This window comes from Tamandua tetradactyla, chromosome 6, assembly GCF_023851605.1.
Source record: "Tamandua tetradactyla isolate mTamTet1 chromosome 6, mTamTet1.pri, whole genome shotgun sequence".
Taxonomy (NCBI): domain Eukaryota; kingdom Metazoa; phylum Chordata; class Mammalia; order Pilosa; family Myrmecophagidae; genus Tamandua; species Tamandua tetradactyla.
In genome coordinates this window covers 128,749,862-128,773,435 of record NC_135332.1, presented here as the reverse complement: position 1 = coordinate 128,773,435, position 23,574 = coordinate 128,749,862, and the positions used below count along the sequence as shown (strand labels likewise).

Sequence of the window (23,574 nt, the reverse complement as noted above, 5' to 3'; positions counted from 1 at the left end):
AGCACCCCTCTTCTCCAGGACCAAAATTGAGTTAGTTTGTAAGTTGCAAGGATGTGATATACCAGAAATGGAATGGCTTTTAAAAAGGGGAGTTTATTAACTTGCAAATTTAAAGTTCTAAGGCCATGAAGGTGTCCAAATTAAGGCAAGGCGATGAGAGTCTCTAAATTAAGGAATCCAGGGAAAGATACCCTGGGGGTTTCTCTTTCAATTGGAAAGGCACATGATGACTCTGCCAGCTTTCTCTCCAGGCTTCTCCAATGGCTTTCTCCAGCTGTGTCCATTCTGTTGGCTTTGTTGGTTCTAGTGGCTCTAAAGCTTTTTCCAATATGGTTCTCTCTTAAAAGGCTCCTGTAGGCAGCCCCACCTTGAATGGGTAGAGACACATCTTCATAAACCATCAAATCAAAAGTTACCACCCACAATTGGGTGGGTCACATCTCCATGGAAACAATCAAAAACCTCCCACCCACTAATATTGAATGAAGATTAAGGAACTTGGACTTTTCTGGGTGATATAATAGCTTCAAACCAGCACAATCTCCTTATCATAGTTCCGGACACCTATTTTAGCATCTTGGTCCTGCTTCTTGACTGTGAAACTTAATATTTGGTCACTATTCAAATATACTGTTGCTTCATTCTCTATCCTCCCTTTCTGAGATTGAGGTTGCATGCATATTAAACTTTTTGTCCATGTTACACATGCCTCATATTCTTTGTTTTGTTTTCCGTCTTTTTTCTCTTCCTGATTCTATTAAGTTATTTTATTTTTATGTGTCTTTCTAGTTCATCAATTACAAACTGGCAAATGCTTTTGGGGGAGAGTGATGATATACATCAGGTTCACCTCTCTAAGTTTTCCTTATCTCCAGAATTTCAACCTTTTGAATCCTTCCTGCTTTGTTTTCTTTCTAATTCCTTCAAACATTTTTATGCTTTGTACAACTTTTTAAATGTTCAGGTGTTTTTTGTAGGAGGGTTGTTTTGATACAAGCTAATTCATCCACTTGGATGAAGAAATCTCTATGCAATATATCTACTTCTATATGATAGGCAATTTCAACATTTATATGTCAGTGTGGAACTCTTGCCATCATTCCAGTTTGTCTCTTCATCCAAAGCTTCAGTGAAATTCTTTATCACTCACTAAGTTTCTCAAAGCCATATTCAGATCTGTGATATCTCCTTCACTTCCTGTACTGGTTTGAAATGATGTATGTACTCTAAAAAAGCCATGTTTTAATCCTAATCCTATTTTGTAAAGGCAGCTGCTTCCTCTAATCCCTATTCAGCATTGTATGTTTGAAACTGTAATTATATCATCTCCCTGGAGACTTGATTTAATCAACAGTGGTTGTTAAGATGGATTAGGTGGAGGCATGTCTCTACCCATTTGGGTGGGTCTTGGTTAATTTCTAAAGTCCTATAAAAGAGGAAACATTTTGGAGGATGAGAGAGATTCAGAGAGAGCAGAGCAGAATGACATAGCCACGAGAAGCAGAGTCCACCAGTCAGTGACTTTTGGAAATGAAGGAAAACACCTCCCAGGAGCTTCATGAAACAGGAAGCCAGGAGAAGAAGCTAGCAGATGATGCCGTGTTTGCCATGTACCCTTCCAGATGAGAGAGGAACCCTGACCGTGTTCATCATGCATCTTTCCGGATGACAGAGAAACTCTGAATGTGTTCACCATGTGCCCTGCCACTTGAGAGAGAAACCCTGAACTTCATCGGTCTTCTTGAACCAAGGTATCTTTTCCTGGATGCCTTAGATTGGACACGGCATCCAGGCATTAAAAATGCCTTTAATTGGGATATTTTCTCGGCCTTAGAACCGTAAACTAGCAACTTATTAAACTCCGCCCCCCCCTTTTTTTTATTAATTAACAGAAAAAAAGAAAAAAAGGAAATTAACCCAACATTTAGAAATCATACCATTCTACATATGCAATCAGTAATTCTTAACATCATCACATAGATGCATGATCATCGTTTCTTAGTACATTTGCATAAACTCCCCTTTTAAAAAGCCATTCTGTTCATTGTATATTGCATTCTGGCAGCTAGCAAACTAGAACACTTCCTATATCCAATCTCTAGGCAAGTTCTTTGGTTCTATTTCCAAAGTTCTACTTCAAACTTCTTGGTCTCAGCCATTAACAATTTTCTCTTGGGTAACTGCAAAAAAACATTGAACTCATCTACCTGCTTTAGCTTCTATGCCTTTCCAATCCATTCTGCATAGGAAAAACAGACTATAAGAGTAAATCATAATCTTTTTTCTGTTTTTTTTTTGGTTAAATTTAGTCTTAGGTACACTATGTTTATTCTCATTTGTAAATTCTTTTAAACACTTTCTTTTTTTTACTATTGATTGCTGGTGTGTAATTTATAATTGTTCTTAGTATAATCTTGGTCTTAGACCCAGTTTCATTGTTGAAAAATAATTGCTTAATGATTTTAATACATAGATAATTGTTTCATTTGTAGATAGTGATAGTTTTTCCTCTTTTTTCATTCCATCAGTTGTTGGTTGGTGGCAGAGATAAAGGGATTGATTCTTTATATTTCTGTTGAGCAAATTTTACATGTGCTTCAGTGAAGATGTATTTAAAGAGAGTACTAGAATTCTTATTTCCAAACTTAAAGGCTTTGGATTGCTCCCACTTCTCCATCTACAAATGTCCCATTATGGGATTGGGTTCCCCTTCTCTGAAGTATAACCCTGGTACTATGGGATGGTCAAAAGTCTGGAGAGCCTTATGTGCTCTCCCAGCCCTGTACCTGTAAGCTTCTTTGACCCTGCACTATAAGCTATGTTGACAGTGACTTTGATCAGTGCACCTTAAAGTACAATTAGTGGAGCTATTTTCCCAGTGAAATGGTCTTTTGGAAGCAGTATCTTGGTTTAACTAGGCTATCCAGGGCTTGTAAAACATTCCTCGTGGGGCCAAGCAAAGATAGTTGGCTAAGTAGGTCTATCCAGTGACATGGTGATTTCAGATCTTTTGTTTCTGCAGCACTGAAGCTCTGGAGCAGTGAGTCCTCCATGATAGTGAAACCTGGGAATTATAGAGCAGCTTTTTGTTTTGCAGTTGAATAATGTGAAAGAGCCAGAACAACCCATTGCATGATTGCCAGGTGCTGCACTGGCAAATGGTTGCTTTCTAGGCCTATACATACCTGCTCCAAGGTTGAAAGAATTACCAAGTTTCAGTCTACGTCTGAGCTGGAAATAAAGGGGGGTGGCAAAAAAGAGTGATGATTGTAGGACTGGACATTCCAGTGGTGTTTCTCACATCACTTGTTTGTGTGACTTTGGCTCTTTGCAAAAGGGACCCAATGAGGGTTAAGGAAAGGACTAACCAGTGGAAGGACTTAATGCCAAAGTCAATTGCAAGCTAGGACATTTATTAGAAGAGGTACAAAGGAAACACCAGGACAAAGCTGCTGCAGTGGATTACCCTTTAGGGATTAGAGCAATTTGTTTTTGCTTCTCTCATCTACTTGAATTCTTGACTGATGGATAATCTAGAACTCTCACAACCCTTGGTTTTTTTTTCCAATGAGAATCCTAGTCCAGATGTCAGAGTACCCCATGCCTTGATTTGAGTTCTTTCAGCCTGAGGCTGAAAGGTATATGTATATTGAAAAGGTGGGGAATCACATGAAATATGAGGTGAACCAGATATGGGATCCTAAATGATTGCTATCCCTGAGTTTGAGAAGCACTCCAGTAAATGAATCCCTCTGTATACTTTAGGACTGGTGGTTTACCTATGGATGAGAGATTCAGGTGATTATCATCCTTTTGGCATGTTTTTTTTTTCATGCCTAGTTTATGGCTAAATCTTTCACTTCTCCCGATTGAGGATAACTTTGTGGACATTCCTCCAGGGAAAGATGGGCTGGCTCAATGTGAGTAGGACAACAGACTTTGGTCAGGCATGACCATGTCACAAATCCAGAAAGTAGGTGGGAATTTAAAGCACAAATGCCTCTCTTGAACTTCTCATTACATATCAGCCCTAAACATTTCTTTTTCGGTTTAATGAGATCTGATAGCCAGGAGTGAGGGGGCGGGAGGGTACTGTGGAGTGATAAAGTAATTTGTATTTGGGATATTGCTCATAACTGCCAGATTGACAGCCCAATGGCCAAGCTCAAAGACTTTCTACACAGTTGGGTTAAGTTGATGATCTTAACCTGCCCTAACTTCTCTATAACAATGTGAGATGGCAGGTCATCAGGTCCTTCACCTAGAATGCCACTTTTTTTTTCTTTTCTAAACAGTTCTATTGACCAGATGAGACATCAACTTGATTACAGCTCATGTCTGCAGCCCTTTCAGTCAACCACTTCATATAGTGTTGTCTGTTTAGTCACTAGGAGCAGTGGGGCCAAGCTACTCTCCTTACTTCCTTCTGCTCCTATGCTTGGAGACTGGAAGGAATGGGAGTTATGTGGCCAGGGAAGGGTCTCTGGAAAAGGAAGAGGTGGAAGGGGCTCCTGAAAACTGGGTACTGAAAGAAGAGGTGTCCAGATGAAGACTGAGGCTGTGGCTGCCTCCCTCTACATCTAAGTGTCAAGCAGGTATGCTAAGAACAGAGCAGTGGCTTCTGCAGTGCTGGGACCCTAACCCAGGGCTAGGGTCAGATGTACCTACCCTAAGATTTGGGCCACTGATAATGTGAATGTGTGTTGGAGGTGTTTCCATCAGGACCTTTATTCAAATAGAGAACTAGATGACATACTGATTTTGGGATCCTCAGACTTAGGGAACGATACCTGTTTCACATAGACTCAAAGGCAAAGGCCCTTAAGCAGACAGCTCTTATAGTTTCTGACCCTGGATGCATGCCTCTCTTCCTGCTCCTAGTGACTCCCAGAGCTGGGGCTTCCCAGGCCTGTTATGAAGGACATCAAGAAGACCACACACCCTCTTTCCCATAGAGAAAAATCTCAAAGATCCAATAAACAAGTCTTCCTCTGACCCACGTTGGTACCGTTTCACTCCCCCTTTGGCCTGTTGCTGCTATTTCTCTGACACCAAGAAATGGGCTTAGGTGTGGTGGCCAGTTAATGATAGACAGTCTAAGTCTAAGAACACAGGTCTGTAGGGTCAAATGTGGGCAGATGTTTCTGTTTCTTAAACGCTGAGGTCTCACTGATGGTGATGGATTCATTTACTTGAATTCTTGGCTAATGAATAATCTAGACACTGGTAGGGGGAGACTCTAATTGGTGCTGGGACCTCAAGGATTTAAAGCAAAGGGAACCAGAGGCTAAAGTTTAGGTCATTAGTGATGTGTGACAGAAAAAATGAGATTTAGCATAGCACCCTTTGCAGTAAAACTGTCCATCCTTGTCCACCAGGGTGGTTGATTTAAGTCCTTGGCCACACTTGGCACACCAGAAGCAAAACTTATGCCAGGACTTCCCAGCTGGAGTCACTTACTCTACAGCATAGAGGGTCTGGCTGCATTGGGAGGCAAAGCTCAGAGATGCTAATCTTCTGGAGAAACTTGAATGGATACAATGGGTTTGGTGTTGGGCCCATGGCTATGAGCCTCCGGGCGTTTGATGTCCAACAACTCCCATTTTTCGATGCTCAGTGTGTCTGCACTCTGTCTAGGGCTATACCCCTTGGCCTGTACTTCTTGCCTTAGCAGGACTTGCATTCCTTAGATGTCCTTGCCATGTAGTCACAGCAGTGCTGTCAGGATTCTTCTTGCAGACCATGCACAGGAAGTAAAACTCATGAGAGCCATTGCTCGCACTAAAGCTGTTCGTTTTCTGGCACACCTCACATTTTTTGCCTTCTTCCCAGTTCTCCCTTTTGGCAGTGGGCTCTGGCAGCATGCAGGCAGGTAACGGTCTTGGAAGCCATGGCTAGATACTCCTGGCTTGGGTGCACCTGGCTTACATGCAGTGCAGTTTTGGTACTTTTAGGGAAGGTATGTCCCACACCTTGCCAACTGATGATCTTGAACACTGAACCACTCCATGCTTGAAGTCTTGGTGTGAAGCCCCATGAAACTCCCCCCCACTCCCCAAAACAACAACAAACAAACAAGGGCAGCCTGAACCTGCTGGGGGGGGGGGGGAGACAGGGGACACCTACTGGGGATGCCCAACTAGAATGCCACTTTGATCCATCCAGCCCTACTGTCCCAGTCACAAATATCCTCCACAAACTGCCCAGACTCTGCAGGACCAGCTGAAATCTGCCAGTGTCATATGTAATGTTTTCTTTTGCTCCATGCTCTATGAACCAGACTCCTTAGTTATCATTGTGAAACATCGATATTTTAATTTACAGGCCTGGATTCTAAAGCATTTGAATTAATTTCCAAACATAATATAGAATACGTGACCTTCGAACATTTGGTATTTGTGAATTTCTTTGCCAGATACATTTTTCCCAAAACCCTATTGAGACAGCATTTTAAAAGAATAGATGGGCTATGATTTATTAATCATTCAATAGGTTATCACAAGAATCTCCACTTATTACCTTTTTTTTCCCCATGCATGTCTTTATTTTATTACTCATCTAACCATACACTGCATGAAGGAAGTGTCAGTCACAAGGCTTTTACAATTACATGATCACATGATAAAAGCTTTATAGTTATACAATCATAAAGATCAGGGATATTGGGTTTCAGTTCGACAATTTCAGGCATCTCATACTAGCTATTCTAATACACTAGGAACTAAAAAGAAACATCTATGTAATGAGTCATTACTTATAATCATTTGTTAAGTCCTAACTTCTCTGTTACACCTCTTTCTTCTCATTTAATCATTCTCTCAGTTGGAATCCACCCTATGGCTTTCTTTCAAAGGCTCTTTCTGGAACTAGGCAGGCAGAACAAAAGCTGCCTCAAAGATGGGCTAGAAATGTTTTTTTTTTTTTTTTTAAGTTTCCTAAAACTGTAAAAATAAAAAGGGAATGAAAGCCTCCACCTACCACCCTATCCCTCCGCAAGTCTGCCCTGGGAGCTTCACAGATTTCCTGAAGTTATAAACAAACACCATAACCATTTCTACTCCTTGCAAGAATTGAATTCTTCCTTCAGTATTAAAAAGGGAGCATAGGGCGGGCCGCGGTGGCTCAGCGGGCAAAGTGCTTGCCTGCTATGCCGGAGGACCTCGGTTCGATTCCCGGCCCCAGCCCATGTAACAAAAACGGAGAAACAGAATACAATAAAACAAGAAAATGTTTAAAAATGTTTCCCTTTCTTCCTTCCTTCCTTCCTTCTCTCTGTCTTTCCTTTAAAAAAAAAAAAAAAAAGGGAGCATAAACACCAAGTGTCTGCAAAGACCCCCCACATTATGTTCTGCTTTAGAAACAGGTTTTGGTACCTGAGAAGTGGGGTGCTATGCTTTGCAAATACCAAATGTGTTGAAATGGCTTTTTTAATGGATAAAGGGAAGATTCTGGAAGAACTGTGAGGAGTTTAATTTGAAAGGCCTAGAATGCTTTCAAGAGACTGTTGGTAGAAAATTGAACTGTAAATATACTTCTGATACAGCCTTAGGCAGAAATGAGGAACGTGCCATTGCAAACTGGAAGGAAGGCAATCCTTGTTTTAAAGTGGCAGAGAATTTGACAAAATTAAATGCTGGTAATGGATGGAAGGCAGAATTTGAGAGTGATGAACTTGGATATTTAGCAGAAGAGATCTTCAGACTAAATGTGGGAAATGTAGCCTGGCTTCTCCTTGCAGCTTGCAGTAAAACAGGAAAGACATAAGCTGAGAACTGAACTCTTGGGTACAAAGAAACTAGAAATTATTGGTCTGGAAAATTCTGGGCTTCCAGAGAGGGAGACCCCAGAAAATACTGCCCCATGTGAGGATTTAACCAAACATGGAACTGGTCAGCCATTTCAAGAAAAGCCAGAATTGGAAGTGGAGTCATCCAGAAAGGATTTGTGGAAGGTCCTATTAATTGATGGGTATGATCCATGTATACTGTATGGAAAAAGTTTCTTGTGAGACCCGTATAAATAGGACCACTGTCATTCTGGACTAAAAGGGACAGAAAAGGAACAAATTGAAGGGAAAATCACTGCAGTGGTATAACCATGGAAGCTAAGGTCTGAAGCCAAGAAATCCTGGGCCAGGAGAGAAGGTCCACCCATCCACATGGAAAGGGTGAGCTTGCTTTAGAGGCAGAGGATTGGCCTTCCGCCTCAATGTTTAGGAAGCATTTTGGTGCCCCAGGCCTCAGAGAGAGTGGAGCACATTCCTTGAGTACTAGGGAGAGCTTTGTTGCTTCCCCATTATTCTGAGGGGCTTGAATGTGTTCCCAAGAGATGCCAGAGACCCAGGGTGCTGTCCTAATACTTGGAGAGGGTGAAGCCAAGAAAAAGGTAGTCTCCTCAAAGTTCCCCAAGGTTACAACCCTCACCCTGTCATTTGAAGAGAGCAGGGATGCTGCATAAGCCCTTGGAAAGGGTGGGACTGCCACTCTTCCAAGCCCCAAGGATGATAAATGACTCTCAGACTTTGAAATCTAGTGGAGTCTGCCTTGCAGGTTTTAGGAGCTGTATGGGTCCAGTGACCCCTGTGTTCCTTCCAATTTTTTCTCTCTGGAAATGGGAACATTTAACCTATAACTATCTCTACTGGAATATATTGACAGCCAATAACTTGTTCTGAATTTTAAATGTCTAGAGCCAGAAGAGAATTTTGCTTTGGGCAGATCATGCCTGTAATGGACTTTGATGAGATTTTGTACTGTTCCTGACTTTATATTGTATTTGCATTGTTGATGAAATGGTTTAAAGCTTTGTGATATTATAATGGCATGAATGTATTTTGTATATGGAAAAAACATGTTTTTGGGGGTTTCCAAATGGTGGAATGTGGTGGTTTGAACTGTTGTGTACCCCAGAAAAGCCATGTTCTTTATCCAAATCCAATCTTGGGGGGTAGACCTATTGTTTGATTGGGATTTTTTGTATTAAGTTGTTTCCATGGAGATGTGACCCACCCAATTGTGAGTGGTGTCTTTTGGTTAGGTGGTTTCCATCCAGAGACATGTCTCTACCCATTCAGGTTGGGTATTAAACCACTTACTGGAGTCTTTTAAAAGGGAACTATTTTGGAAAAAAGCTTCAGAGCTGACATAGATGGAAATGTTTGGAGATGTAGAAAGAAAACAAGCCCAGGGTACCTGTTTGAAACCAGAAGCCATAGGACCAGAAGATGCCAGCCATGTGCCTTCCTAGTTGACAGAGGTGTTCTAGATGCCATCAGCCTTTCTTGAGTCAAGGTATCTTTTTCTGGATGCCTTAGTTTGGACATTTTTATGTACTTAGAATGGCAAACTTATAACTTAATAAATCCCCTATATGAAAGTCAACCCATTTCTGGTATATTGCATTTTGTCAGAATTAGCAAATTAAAATAGATTTAATCTTCATGCTATCTGGGCAATGACCATTCTAACTTCTTCATGCTGAAAACGGATGTTGACATTATGGGGTAGAGGAATGACACTGGTTGATGTTCTTGAGAATCTAGTACCTCTTGGTTCAGGACTTATCTGGCATAGGAACAATCTGAAAAAATAAACTTAATAAATAAAATTTTTATGGAGTTATTCTTTAGAGTTTTCAGGAATACTGTTGACTGGGGCTTGACATACTGTGGCATTTTGCAATATTTGGCTGAAGCTTGCATAAAAGTAACTGCAGAATGACCTCTTGACTCTATTTGAAATCTCTTAGTCACTGAAACTTTATTTTGTTTCATTTCGCTTCCGCTTTTTGGTTAAGACAGCATTGTCAGTCCCACGATGCAAGGCCAGGCTCATCCTTGGAAGTCATATCCCATATTGCTGGGGAGACTTATACAACTGAAAGTCATGTCCCACCCATGTATTATTCTAATATTAAACCAGTTGTGTCCATTTGGAACTGTTATGTATCCCAGAACAGCCATGTTCTTTAATCCTGATTCAATTTTGTTTGGTGAGATCTTTTTTATTAAGTTGTTTCCATGGACACATAACCCACCCAGTTGTGGGCAGGAGCTTTTGATTAGGTGGTTTCCATGGAGCTGTGTCTCCATCCATTTAAGGTGGGTTGCTGATTAGAGTACTTTCAGAGAGAACCATTTTGGAAGAAGCTTCAGAGCTGACACAGACAAGACACCTTTGGAGATGCAGAAGGGAAATGCCCCTGGGAAGACTTTTAAAACCAGAAGCTGGGAGAGAAAGCTAACAGACATCATCACATGCCTTCCTGGCTGACAGAGAAACCCCAAGCATCATCAGCCCTTTCTCTTGTCGTTTTCTTTCTCTGGATGCATTAGTTTGGACATTTTTATGAACTTAGAGTTGTAATTGCAATTTAATAAATTCTCTTTGTAAAAGCTAACCTATTTCTGGTATATGGCATTTATGGCAGCATTAATTAACTAAAACACCAGTCCAAGTATATACACTTCATCCAATTTTATTCTCAATTGCCTATAGTTTCTCTCAGCCTAGATTTTCTGATATTTTTGTAGGATTTAACTTTCATCCTTTATTAATCCTTTCAGTGCTGTCACTGAAAGTGGTCTCCAATTATGTTTAGAAGTGTTGTCAAGTCAGCAATGCCAAGGATGACAAAGGCAAAATGGTGCCACTTATTTTGGCTCTAGTGGGGTAATATTGATAAGTATAGCTTCAGAGAGGTGAGTTAATATTAAGAGATACATAAGTAATTTTTGATAACTAGTGTAGGCTTTTCTTTTGGTCTTATCTCTACATAGCATTCAAGCCTTGATCATGCTAAAACAGAGAACCTCAACCAATAATTATATATTTTTCAGATGCCAGGTCCTCCCAAGGACCCAAGCCCAGTCAGAGTTTAATGGAGATGCTACTTACTTTGCACCAACTGTTCCTTTGTTCATTCATTCATTCATTCATTCACTCATCCATTTATGCATTCATGCATTATTTTGTCAAATGTCTATTCATGTCTAAATACTTTCCTAGGGATAATGATGAATAAAGAGGAGTTCACCATCTTCAGGGAAATAAAAACAAACAACAGCTAAGTAGACACTTTAAAAAAGAATATGAACCATGACATTAGCCCAGAATGCTTAGGAACATCTAGCTCAGTCTTGGGGAATTGGTTCAGCAAGCTTGATTTTGGAAGTAGGGTTTCAGTTAGCAATAATATGTGTTAAAATTGGAAAGGTGTGGATGTTAGATTTCTTGTGATAGTTATGATTTAAATATGTAGCCATGTGTGCTGGTTTGAAAGTATTATGTACCCTAGAAAAGCCAGGTTTTAATCCTGATCCAATCTTGTGGGAGCAGCTGTTTCTTTTAATCTTGATTCAATAAGATGTTGAAAACCTTAGATTATCTCCCTGGAGATGTGACACACCCAATTGTGGGTGTGATCTTTTGAATAGACCCATTTCAGATTGGTCTTGATTAGTTCACTGGAATCCTTTAAAAGAGGAAACATTTGGGAGAGAGTCACAAATGACATAAATGAAAAAAGCCTCAGAGCCGACAGAAACTTCACTGCAGAGCTGACACAGATGCGGACATGTGGAGAACAGAGACACAGGTGTTTGGAGATGCTTGGAGCCCAGCAGACATTGCCATGAGATGCTAAGCAAGCCAGAACATGGAGAAAGCCAAGGGAAGCCAAGAGATGAATGCGAGCCTGGAGAAGTAAAGTGAGGAACCTCCACAGAATCAGAGGATGAAAGCAGCGGAGCTCAGGAGCAAAGGACCAGCAAATGACAGCCACGTGACAACCCAGGTAATAGAGGTGTTCCTGACCCATCGGCCTTTCTTGAGTAAAGGTAACCTCTTGTTGGTGCCTTAATTGGGACACTTTTACTTTCTTTGAACTGTAAACTTGTAACTTACTAAATTCTGCCATTCCAGTTCTGGTATATCACATCCTGACAGCTTCCAAACTAACATACCATGTGTATAACATACACAAGGAGCATTGCCTGGTTGAAGAAGAAAGATGTGTTTAATAAATCAATTACTTGCCAAATATGCACAATTTATAGTTGTTTTGTTACACTTTCAGGTGGACTTTTCTGTAATGTTCCTTCTGCCAAAATATATTCATCAATGTCATCAGGAGGTGAAACATTCAATAGCAATTGCAAAAAGGAAGTTATCCTGTCAAAATATGTAGAATGTAAATGAAAATGAACAAAAGGGAAATAAAAGAAAAGTCCACTGAGGATAAAAAGAAAAACATAGATATGGTACATCTGAGGAGACTTGATAAGTGGTATCAAAACTAAGAACAGAGACATGGCCAAGGTTCCAAATGCAAATGGCAAATGCACCTGAGAATAAAAAAGAAATCAGTGTTAGAGAGGACTAAGGTCTCTGGCAGTTATTATAAAACAGTAATTTAAAAGAATTTTATCTATAAGCGATTCTTCAATATTAAGGCAGTTGCTTTAAAGGATAAAAAATAATTACAAGTCCTTACTCAACTTTTATAAGAGGAAAAATTCTGCTAGGAATTTCTATTGAGATGTAAAATAGCAGAACAGAAAGCTTTTACTTAATAGTTCCATCATTTTGCTGAACCTCTAATTTTAATTTTTTTCTAACTTTTCTATCCTCCAGTAGGGCAATGTAGAAATTAGTATTTCCTCATCCACTTTAACATGGAAATAGCATTGTAAGTATTTCCTTTATGAAACATTTTCTACATAGAAGGACCACAGGGTTTGGATTCAGACAAACTGGTTTTAAATTCAGACTCTTGTCATTTATTGGTTCTGTGATATTGGGCAAGTTATTGAACTTTCTCTGGTCCTCACATTTTCCTTAAAATGGAAATTAACAATGCCTGCCTTTCAGAGTAGCTTCGACAAAGATTTTCTATAAAAGTATCTGCAACAATAAATGTTGTCTATTAATGCCTATATCATTATGTTTTATGTAACTCTCTTTCCTTGCTTACTAGACCAATTAGTTCTTGACTGCAGAATGAACAGCTGATTTATCTGCATATTCCTGGAGTGTTTAGACTAGTATCTTCCAATAGTATTTGCTTAGAGCATATTTACTGAATCATTGAATGACTCAGATGCAAGACTATCATTATCTTCTACTCTTTCCAATTAAGAAGGAAATGTACAAAGTCATTCAAAGTGTAGCGTGTGAAGTTTTTCATGAGAAATACCAGGAAGACATGCTGAAATTTGGATTTCTAGTCCTCACTCTAGGAATCAGTAGTCCTAGAGATTAGGTCTAAGAATCCCTAAATTATTCTTTTCCACATGGGAGTTTGAAAACCTTAGGCATAAGCTGCATTGCTCTCTTACCTACCCTTGATTGTTTTTAGAATATGATCAATTGATAAAATAAGAATTGTTTGGAGTCTACCACATTTTTAAAAGAATTTAATGGCCTAGTAATAATAAATGCTATATAGCAAGATAAAATGCTTCCTATAAGCTCTATTCATATATAGAGACTAATCACCAGTTTGGCTTTAAGCTTTTTAGCACACTCTTACACTAGTCTAGGTGTCTTTAAGAAAAACAAATAAGCTACCTAGAAACATAAGTATTCCTGACACAGATATTGGAAAGAATTTTCTTCAGTGGGTTCACATAGGCACCCATTTGCATTCTTGCATAAAGTAAAAATATATTCATATTTCTATTGTTGCATAATATAAACATATATAATTTAACAATCTCCTTGCAGTAAATATAGGAATAGTTTCCAGAGGTTATATGGTGAAAGTCTCTCAATATAGGTAAATGAGCTGTGGTAGACAGTTTGAATAAAAAGAACCCCTTTTACTGGCTTTGTGAAACATTTTAGATGCACTTAATGCATCAGAGGGTAGGTTTTAGGACAGAATGGACAAAATCCCTTTCCCTCAGTGAATTTTCCATAGATACTTTTCCTCTCAGTTAAGACTTAGAAAGATGCACATATTTGAGATTATATACTCCCTCACAAATATCTAGAGTGTGGTTATTCTAAATTGCCTATTAAAGGTGGAGCTTTATGCATTGATAGAAATTTGACTTGAGCTGCTTGAGAAATTCTAGGCAAGCCCAGTAACTGTAGCAAGTGACCTAAACTAGTACCACTGTTGAGGACTGGGTCAGGAGCAAATAATCATTGATCCTAGTTTATCTCTTCCAAAGAGATCTAGTACATGGATAATACATCCACATATGGCTGCTCTGTGACTCAGATTTCACTAGCTGTATTTGCTATAATATAGAAGTGTTTTAAGAATCCTCTGCCTTTTCTGACAAGGACTAGTTCTGTGCTTTCTATCCTGAGATTTCAAATTGAAAATATTCTAAAAAGTTTACAGATTGATAAACAGAAAGTCTAGACTTTAGATCAAATGTTCCTAAAATGGAGAAATTTTACATGTAGACATGGGGAAAAATGTACTGAAAGAACAAATTATCTTTAGAAAGATGGAGACAATGTTTTCTTTTGGGACCATAATTTACCTTATAAGGTCTAGGTAGGTTGGGCTCCTGGAATCGCAGTTTAAATAAACCTATCATCTGTAACCCTAGTTCAATCCAGACTGTGAATCCCACATAGTTTATTAAAATGATTAAGTCTGAGGGAATAATTAAAATGGAGGCAAAGATCAGGGTCTGAATCACAGCTACAGCTGGACATGAACGGCTATTGAGAGTTGAGAAGATCAAAGGTAGCTGGCCCTCTTGGCTTGCAGTATAGAATATCCTTGACATTGAAAATATAGTACAATTAAGGGAGCTAAATATTGAGGCAGAAACACCAATTGAAATGGCCCATTGCATGGAAGGGATGACTCTATTCATCCAGGTAACAGCCACAGCATCTGTAAAAAATAATCAGAGAAGCCACTAATTATATAACTGATGTTATATATACAGTAAAATTTATACTGTATATATTTTTTTCAGAAAGGTAACGACTATAGTTCTAGCAAAGACAAAGGACTGCATTAAAGAAACATGCATTATGCTGTCAACTTATCAAATTTATTGACATAAAAATTTTAGATTTATTGCCAAACATAAAACTATAAGAAATATGTATAAAATAAACGTACAATATAATAAATAATTGTAACGCAAACTTGTTACACTGTATGGTAAGTGACAAAGGTAATGGGAGCTGGAGGTGTGCTGGTCTAAAAGGATATATGTCCCCTAGAAAAGCCATGTTTTAATCAAAATCCCATTTTGTAAAGTCAGAATAATCCCTATTCAATACTGTTTGTTTGAAACTGTAATCAGATCATCTCCCTCTGCCATCTGATATCCAAAGCTTATACTGTATAGACATAAGTTCACTGACAAGTCAGAATCTTCAGTCTCTGACTCCATGTGGTGTTATTGCAACTACACCGACAGGCTGATTAACCCTAACAAAATTCAAGATACTGCTTGCCAAGTCAAGTTTCTTGGGACTTTGTAGGGTGATTCACAACACTCAATCCTCCTGGTAGTCAAGGTAAAAGGGAGGCAAGATAGAATAAGGCATCGAGGCTGTTCCCTGTTTTCTAATACAGCTCTGAAAGAGTAATTCACAACTGCATACTCTCTAGGATAAGAATTTCCTCTACTGCCCTGAAACCCCACAAAGTCATAAAGCTTGTAAAGTCTTGAGCCCAAAATGGACTCTTAGTTAATAAAAGAAAGCCTAGGGTCATAAAGATCATTAAACTATGTGCCTCAAACAAACTTTTGAGTACATGCCAGAACTCCACAAGCACAGTTATCTCCTCCTGAAACAAAGAAGACACCTGGTATTCAAAGGTTGAAATGGAAAATCACTGCTAGCAAACTCCCTTATAAAACAAGCTAAATCCATGCCATTCATTGCATGTCTTTCTCATAAGTATGTCTGTGCTAATTTCTTTAGTGTGTACTAGCCTTTGAATAAACTTTAGTATTTACTGTTACCTGCCTGTTCCTGAATTCTTTCTTGTGGCAAAACTCTGAACCTGGAGTGGGGCTCTGGTGTCAGCAGAGCGCTGGTTAAAAAAGTACTGTCTCTTTTGCCTCTTTTCATTGAAGAGAAGGTCCAGTATCTTACTGGACATATTTTATATTGCAGACTATATGTGCCTCACTTGGACATTCTATTTGGTATGTTACACTGGCTAGCTCACAAAACTATATCCTTTGATTAGAGTCCATACCAACAGGTTGTCTATGCAAAACCTGTGGGCCATTTCCCCTGCAATGGATTCATTTAATCAGAAAATCTGGTAAAAATTTGTTCCTGACTTTAGCTGAAGTGATCAATGACTTCACTTCATCCCTGGAAGGCATCATTGGCCAAGGTTTTCATGGACTATAGAAATACTCCAGACTTCCTTCTTGCTGGCCAAGGCAGAGTCTATGCAATTACTGGTACATCCTGCTGTAACTGAATCATGTGTCAGGCCAAGTAGACAAGTCAATACAGAAACCTGAGAAGAAAGCCACCTAGATTTCTAAAATAGTTCCTAATGATTTATGGATATTTTACATCTGGCTGGATCTGAAACTCATTGGGTCAATATCATAGGTTAATCTTAACCTGCTCATTGGAATATTGTAATAGTCGTCTTAACTAAATGCTGTATGAAACAAAAGTGTATGTAATTATTCCCTGTCTCTGTTAGTCAGTTATCAGAGTGGCTGGTAGAGTGGTACAGTTGTGGGAAAATTCACCAGAAGCCAAGTGTGGAAATGAAGAGTGTTATTGTGAGGTAATTCTTCACGGGTTGTCAGTGTTTTTGCACAAGTGAGTGGAAGCACTGACTATCTTTGTCTTGGACTATATATATATGTGTGTGTGTGTGTGTGTGTGTGTGTGTGTATATATATATATTTTTTTTTTTACATGGGCAGGCACTGGGAATCAAACCCAGGTCTCTGGCATGGCAGACAAGAACTCTGTCACTGAGCCACCATGGCCCACACTTGGACTTTTTATATTTTTAATGGCATTTATATAGTGAACAACCATGTAAGAAAGAGATAGTGTCTTCATCTTGGTCAAAAGGCAGGCTTGTTTGCTGTTCAGTCTAATAAAGATAATGTTTCTTTTCAGGGCAAATGTAAGGAAGGTTTGTTGTACCTCATCTGGCCCTCTATATATTGCCCTCTGAAAATTCAGGCCTGGAGACACAGCTGCAAAATGATATTATGGCTACTGTTATTGCTATGAATAGAAATTTATCTTAGTCTCTAATCCAGGTAGCATGTTTCTGCTAACATCCATGAAACTATGGCAGCCTAACTTGTTAGCTTGCAATAAAGGTTAAGTCTGAGACTCTTCACTGTTCTTGAAAGACATTTGATTTCTTCTTTGACCCATGGGGTATTGAGAAGTATGTTGTTTAATTTCCAGATACTTGGGATTCCTCAAATTACTTTCTGCTGTTGATTTCTAACTTGATTCCATTGTGGTAGAAAAACATACTTTGTATGATTTAAATTTTTTCAAAATTTTTGAGACTAGAGAATGTTACATATGTGGCTCTATTGAATGCATATTCTATTTCTATTGGGTAGAGTGTTCTATATAGGTGAATTAGACCAATCTGGTTGATAGTGTTGTTCAAGTCTTTTATATATATAGCCTTACTGATTTTCTTTATAGTTGCTCTATCTAGTTATTGAGTGTTGCACTGACCTATGGAAATATAATTGTTGATTTGTCTGATTCTTTTCAGTTGTGTCAGTTTGACTTCATATATTTTGGTGCTCTGTTGTTAGGTGCATATACATTTACAATTGTTACATCTTCATGCATTGACTCTTTTGTCATTTTGAAAGGTCTTTATTTGTTTCTGGTAAAATTTTTTTGCCTTAAAGTATATTTTGTCTATTATTAATATCAGCCTTCCAGCTCTTTTATGGTTACTGCTAGCATGTATATATTTTTTCATCTTTTACTTTCAACCCATTGTGGTTTTAAATTTAAAGTGTGTCTCAGGCAGACAGCATATACTTGGACAAATTATTTTAACAAGTCCGACAATCTCTGCCTTTTGAGTGGAGTATTTAGCACATTTCCATTTAATTTAATTATTGGTATTGTTGTATTTACACCTGCTGTTTTGCTATTTTTTCTGTCATATCTTTTTTCTTATTCTGCTCTTTCTTTATTGCCTTATTTTGTAGTAAATAAATATTTAAATGTGCCATTTGAATTTCTTTGTTTATTTCATAATTGATATATATTTTTATTTTCTTAATGGTTGATCTGGTAATTATAATATGTAACTTTAAATATATCAAGATTGATTTAAAGCTAATTCTTGCTTCATTCCAGTAAAATGTAGGATCTTTGTTACAATATGTAGTTTATAAACCCCACACTTCGGTAATGGAAAATACTTTAACTCTCATAACTCGTTTTAAAATTCTGTAAAATGATTTTTCTTACTCTTACCTAATTATCCTATACTATAGGATGGATAATAGTTATAATCTCCATTTTACTGATCAGAAAATTGAAACCAAGAGTCATGTATGCTCATCATTGTGCACAGATGTTAAGTCTGGAATGCAACTTTTAAAGTTAGGTCATTCCAAACATAATACTGAATTCATTAAGTCATGCTCCCATAGTAGAATATTTGTGTGCTTTAGGATTTTCAGAGTATCTTTACATATAGTTCTTATTTGATTATCATTATAATGTGTAAGGTGAGCAAATCATACATTCTTATTTTATCTTAGAGTTGAGATAACTGAGGAACAGGAAGGCTGGATGTGGGACTAGGATTTATACCACATTGTACTATTAAGCCTTATATATATTTAAAACTCTTTTTCTTTTACTAAGAGTCAATTTCTGAATTTCCTTTACCTTTAGGACATTGTGATAACTGGCAATGTAAAATTTTAAAAAATACATTTAAAAATATATGTGTCTAAATATGTGTGGTTCAGTTGAGAATTAAAACACTTTCTTTTTCTGTTTTTAAAGAAAAATAAAATTGTTTCTTTACCTATAAATTTGTAATTAAAACAACTTTTAATTAAAACTTTTTTTTAATCCTGGAAATCAATAATTTATGGTAAACTGAAATTATATACATATAGTTCTATAGTGCAGAAGGATTCATATATTCACTGATAGGAAAAGTTAAATACTTAAACTTTGTGTCCCCTATAAATTTTGGTGAATGCACTTGTTATTGGGAAGCAGATATTAAACTCAGAGCACCTGCAATGCCCTGAAGGAGAGTGTCCCAAAGATTTTGGTGCATATTATCATATTTCTTTTTTGAAATATGTTGTAGTCTGCCACTTTTTCCTTTTCCAGTTCTTAATGCTTTCTATTTCTGATGCTAGACTATACCCATTAATATATGCTCCAAATTAAATACTGCTCAGACCTTTTTAGCTTTTATCTTTAAATAAACAAATAATCCACATATGAACCAACATAGTTATTTCTCCTATGGTATGCAAAGAAGCCTACTATATATCAGAGACCTCTTTATTCAAGGGAATAGGACAGATGCTATCTTTCCTTTGGTTCTATGTAGCCATACCTGAGGACATGATTTCCTTTGGTGTCAGGACTGTTAGGTAGGAGATGTTAACCAATAAGTAGATCAGTGATACAAGGGTAAGTGCAGTAATCACACACTTGGGGATATTTTCACTAGGGTTTTTCAGCTCTCCTGCAAAAGCAAAAAATAGGCCTCTTAAAAAAAAAATGACTTCTTGCATAATCTGTTAGTGGCTTCACTACAATATATAATATGGATTATAAGAGAAGGTCGGGTTTAACAAATGAGTATGAGTGCTGAATCATTATAAAGATATTTCTTCTAGTTTCCAGTACCACAGAGCAACTAAAAATAAAAACCTAAAATTGTAGAATTGTAACCCATACCAAACTCTGAAATCTGTTCTACAGCTAATTGTTGTGATGTACTTTGATATGTATTCCTTTTTTGCATACCATTTGCACACCAATTGCATACCATTTGCACACCAATGCAACTGGAGACTAAAAGAAATATGTATAAAACTATATGTATATAATTATTTTTCAGAAAAAAGAAAAAAAAATAGAAAGAAGTGCAACAGAGAAGATAGGATTTAACAAATGAACATGACTACTGAATCATTACGTTGATATTCCTTTTGGTCTCCAGTGTCTTGTAGCAGCTAGAAGAAAAAATGAAAAATTGTGGAACTGTAATCCATACCAAACTTTAAAATCTATTCTATAGCTACTTGTTAAAATGTACTTGGATATTTATTACTTTTTAACATATATTTTATATTTCACAATAAAAAAGTTAAAAACATAATTAAAAAAATAAAATTATATATAACATGGAAAGAAGGTGACTGCTAACAGCAAGACTCATTTGGTCATTTTTGTTGAATGCTTATCATGTCTTGGGTAAATTATTGATTCGAGTATCATGAGACTTCTATTAAGTACTAGGTTTCAATGTTGTATCCCTGAGGTCCTCAACAAAGTCTCTTAGTTAAGAATAGAAAAGTTTAGTCCAGAAGAACTGGAGCTAATTTCACTCTATCTTGTGATCAAGAGGTTAGAATTATAACTACATGTTAATGAAGGGTTAGAATAGTGTATCAGTTTAGTTGGTAATAGTTTTCAATGACATTAGAGTAGTCTTTCCTGCTCTTTTTTTTCTTTTATCTAATTATTTCATATCAGTATGATAATATATTCCCTGCTGTTTTTACTGCCTGCATTAGGTTTTTTGGCTAGTTAAATCTTGGACTAAACTTGAGAGTACATTGCCAGTACCAAAACAGTGATTGACATGAATTCAAATCCTGACACAAATGTTTATTTGGAAAACACAAAATTATATTATTAATTCACGCCATACAACTGCCTCAAAATAATTCATATGTATTAAAGAGTAAAATAAAAAAAGTAAGGAAATAAAGATTTAGGAAAAATTGAAGACATGTTAATCTAGATCTTGAGATAAGGAAAGACTTTCAAAATATGAAAACTATGACACAATAAAAGATCAATAGTTTGATGTATTATAAGTATAGTGTAAAAAACTTGAAAAAAATTAAAATGGAAAGAACAAATGAAAATATTTGAATGCCTTCTCACAAGGAAGAAATATACATAGCCATAAATATTTGCAAAACTCTTCACTCTTATTAGTAGTGGAAGAATAAAAAGTTATAATAATGAGATTTGGATTCATGACTGTAAGTGGCAAAAGAATGAAAAAGTATACCATTGCAAAGTAATCATTTTAATTCACTCTAGTAGGTATATTTGTAGAGCAATTTGGCAATATTTCTTAAGATGTGTTTCAACATTCATATCCTTCACTTAGTAATTTTACTTCAAGATCTTTTTCTAATTAAGCAATTAGAGATCTGATAAAGATTTATATAAATGGATGCTGATAGCAGCAATAGGTATACAATTTAAAAGTCAAACAACTGGGGCAGGCTACGGTGCCAGAGACCTGGGTTCGATTCCTGGTGCCTGCCCATGCAAAAAAAAAAAAAAACAAAAAGTAAACAACTGAAAATAGCTTTGAGGCACAAAAAATGGGAAAATGGTTAAATAATGGTTAAATATTCGTATGATACGATAGCTTGCATTCATTAAAAACCATTTATATTTAGTAATATATATAAATTCTCAGTATGTACTTTAAATAAAATAAAGTTATACAATTTTATGTGCATGTGATCCCCACTTAGGTGTACATACAAGGTGATTGGTTATAGATAATCCGTATTTTACTTTATAATTTTTTCTCAGATGAAGATTTGGTATAATTAGGAAAAATAGACATACCTGTCTAATGAGAAAAATGCAATTGCCGTGGAGTTTTAAGCTGCTCCAGTTTTATGTGCACTTGTTTTAACTGTAAATATCTGGCAAATATTCACTTTCCAAAGTTGGAAAGCAGTTCTTTGTAGAGAACTTACTGTGTTTCTACCCATTTAATAAAGTAAGAGAGAAATAAATCATATCAAAACAATGCAGTATTTCTTTCTCAGTATTAAGGTGCCCGAATGTTATCTGTTTATAGCCAAGTGGTGGTTTCACTGATTTGAGAAATTAATTTTACCTGCTATTCGAACAAGGACTCCCCAGCCTGCATATGCATATAGTCCTTGGAGGAAGGCTTCTGCAATCTGTGCGGCATCTGGAACTTCAGCATCCAAAGCATTCTCAAACCTGGCTACATTCTCTTTTCTTCCTCTTATCAAAAGTGTGATTCCAGTTAGAGATATAAAGCAGAGAACTGTCATTTTCACAATTGTACCAATAGTCTGAAACCAAGTCACCTCTTTCACTCCTCGAGTATTTAGAATTCCCAAACACCATAAAATGGCTAAAGCTAGACATTTCTTTGGCATCTCAGGAACAAAACATCCAGGATAGAAAGGCTGGATAATATATCCTGCTAGTAACAAGCCTCTGGCAGCAATTCCTGCTGGAATAATAAATAGGTTGATCCAGAGATAGAAGAAAGCAATACATGGTCCAAGAGATCTTTTGAGGAAGTAATACTGTGCTCCACTTCTAGGGAAGGTGGTTCCCAGCTCTGCATGACTAAGAGCTGCCATCATAGACACAATGGCACAAGCAGCCCAAATGATTAGGGAGACTCCCACATTGAGTGCGGAGTATTTTAATACCCCTTTAGGAGAAATAAATATTCCTGCACCTATTATGGTGCTGAATAAAAAAATCGTTCCATGGAAATATCCTATTACCCGTTGAAACTGAATACTTTCCCCCTTCATTTTCTTAAAGCCTGAAATTTAATTGTATAGGCATACATAAATTTCTAGCTTTTGCTGTTTGCTGTGTTTCTAAAAGTCTTGACCCTATCTTATAAAGTGTTTTGCTCTCCTCCTCTCTTACTCAAACATATTTTGTTACAGTACCTAGCATCATGAAAAAAAAATTTAACCTGTGAGTTTTCTGAACTGAAGCTTCTGAGATCTTAATATCAGTTAAAATGTTTTCCAGGCTGAGCATTCAAAAAGTTATGCATCATTAAACAAGTTAGGCAATAATTCATAATAATGAAAAAAATCCAAGTTAGGTTTCTTCTATGGAAATGTAACCTCATTAATGTTTATCCTGAAGCAAGTAATTCTTCAATTCTGTGTCAAAAAGAAGTTTGATTAGTATGATATAAAGTGCTAGTTTTGAATCACATGTCTGCATTTCTGCCACTTATTAATAGATCTTCGTTTACTCATACATATCTCCCGTTTACTAGCAAATCTATGTCACTTAACTTAGTGGATTTTAGTTTAATAGTTTTAAAAAATGGGCTGATAATCCACAGTATTTATGTTTTCTATATTTCTGGCTACTCATTAATTAGGACACACTACTTTGAGCATCTGCTTTGTGTCAGGTATCGTGCTAATCAATCCATGTACAGAGATGACTAACACATGGTCTGGGTTTTGCTTATGACTGGAACCCTGGCAGCTGGCCCAGTTCTGGACACACAATATATCTCACTAAATAAGTCAAATTAATGCTCCTTTTCCTTCAGAAGTTCTTATCTAAAGAAGTGGTATATAAA

The 23,574-nt window shown here is 37.1% G+C and overlaps 1 protein-coding gene across 1 annotated transcript; it reads right to left on the bottom strand.

Moving 5' to 3' along the window:
- Positions 1-12,023: 12,023 nt before the first annotated feature.
- SLC7A13 (solute carrier family 7 member 13) lies at positions 12,024-22,774 on the bottom strand. The gene is given in 5 exon segments (XM_077163310.1): positions 12,024-12,058; positions 12,061-12,343; positions 14,498-14,859; positions 19,546-19,677; positions 22,093-22,774. Coding segments are annotated over 5 exon segments (1,494 nt in total).
- Positions 22,775-23,574: the final 800 nt, after the last annotated feature.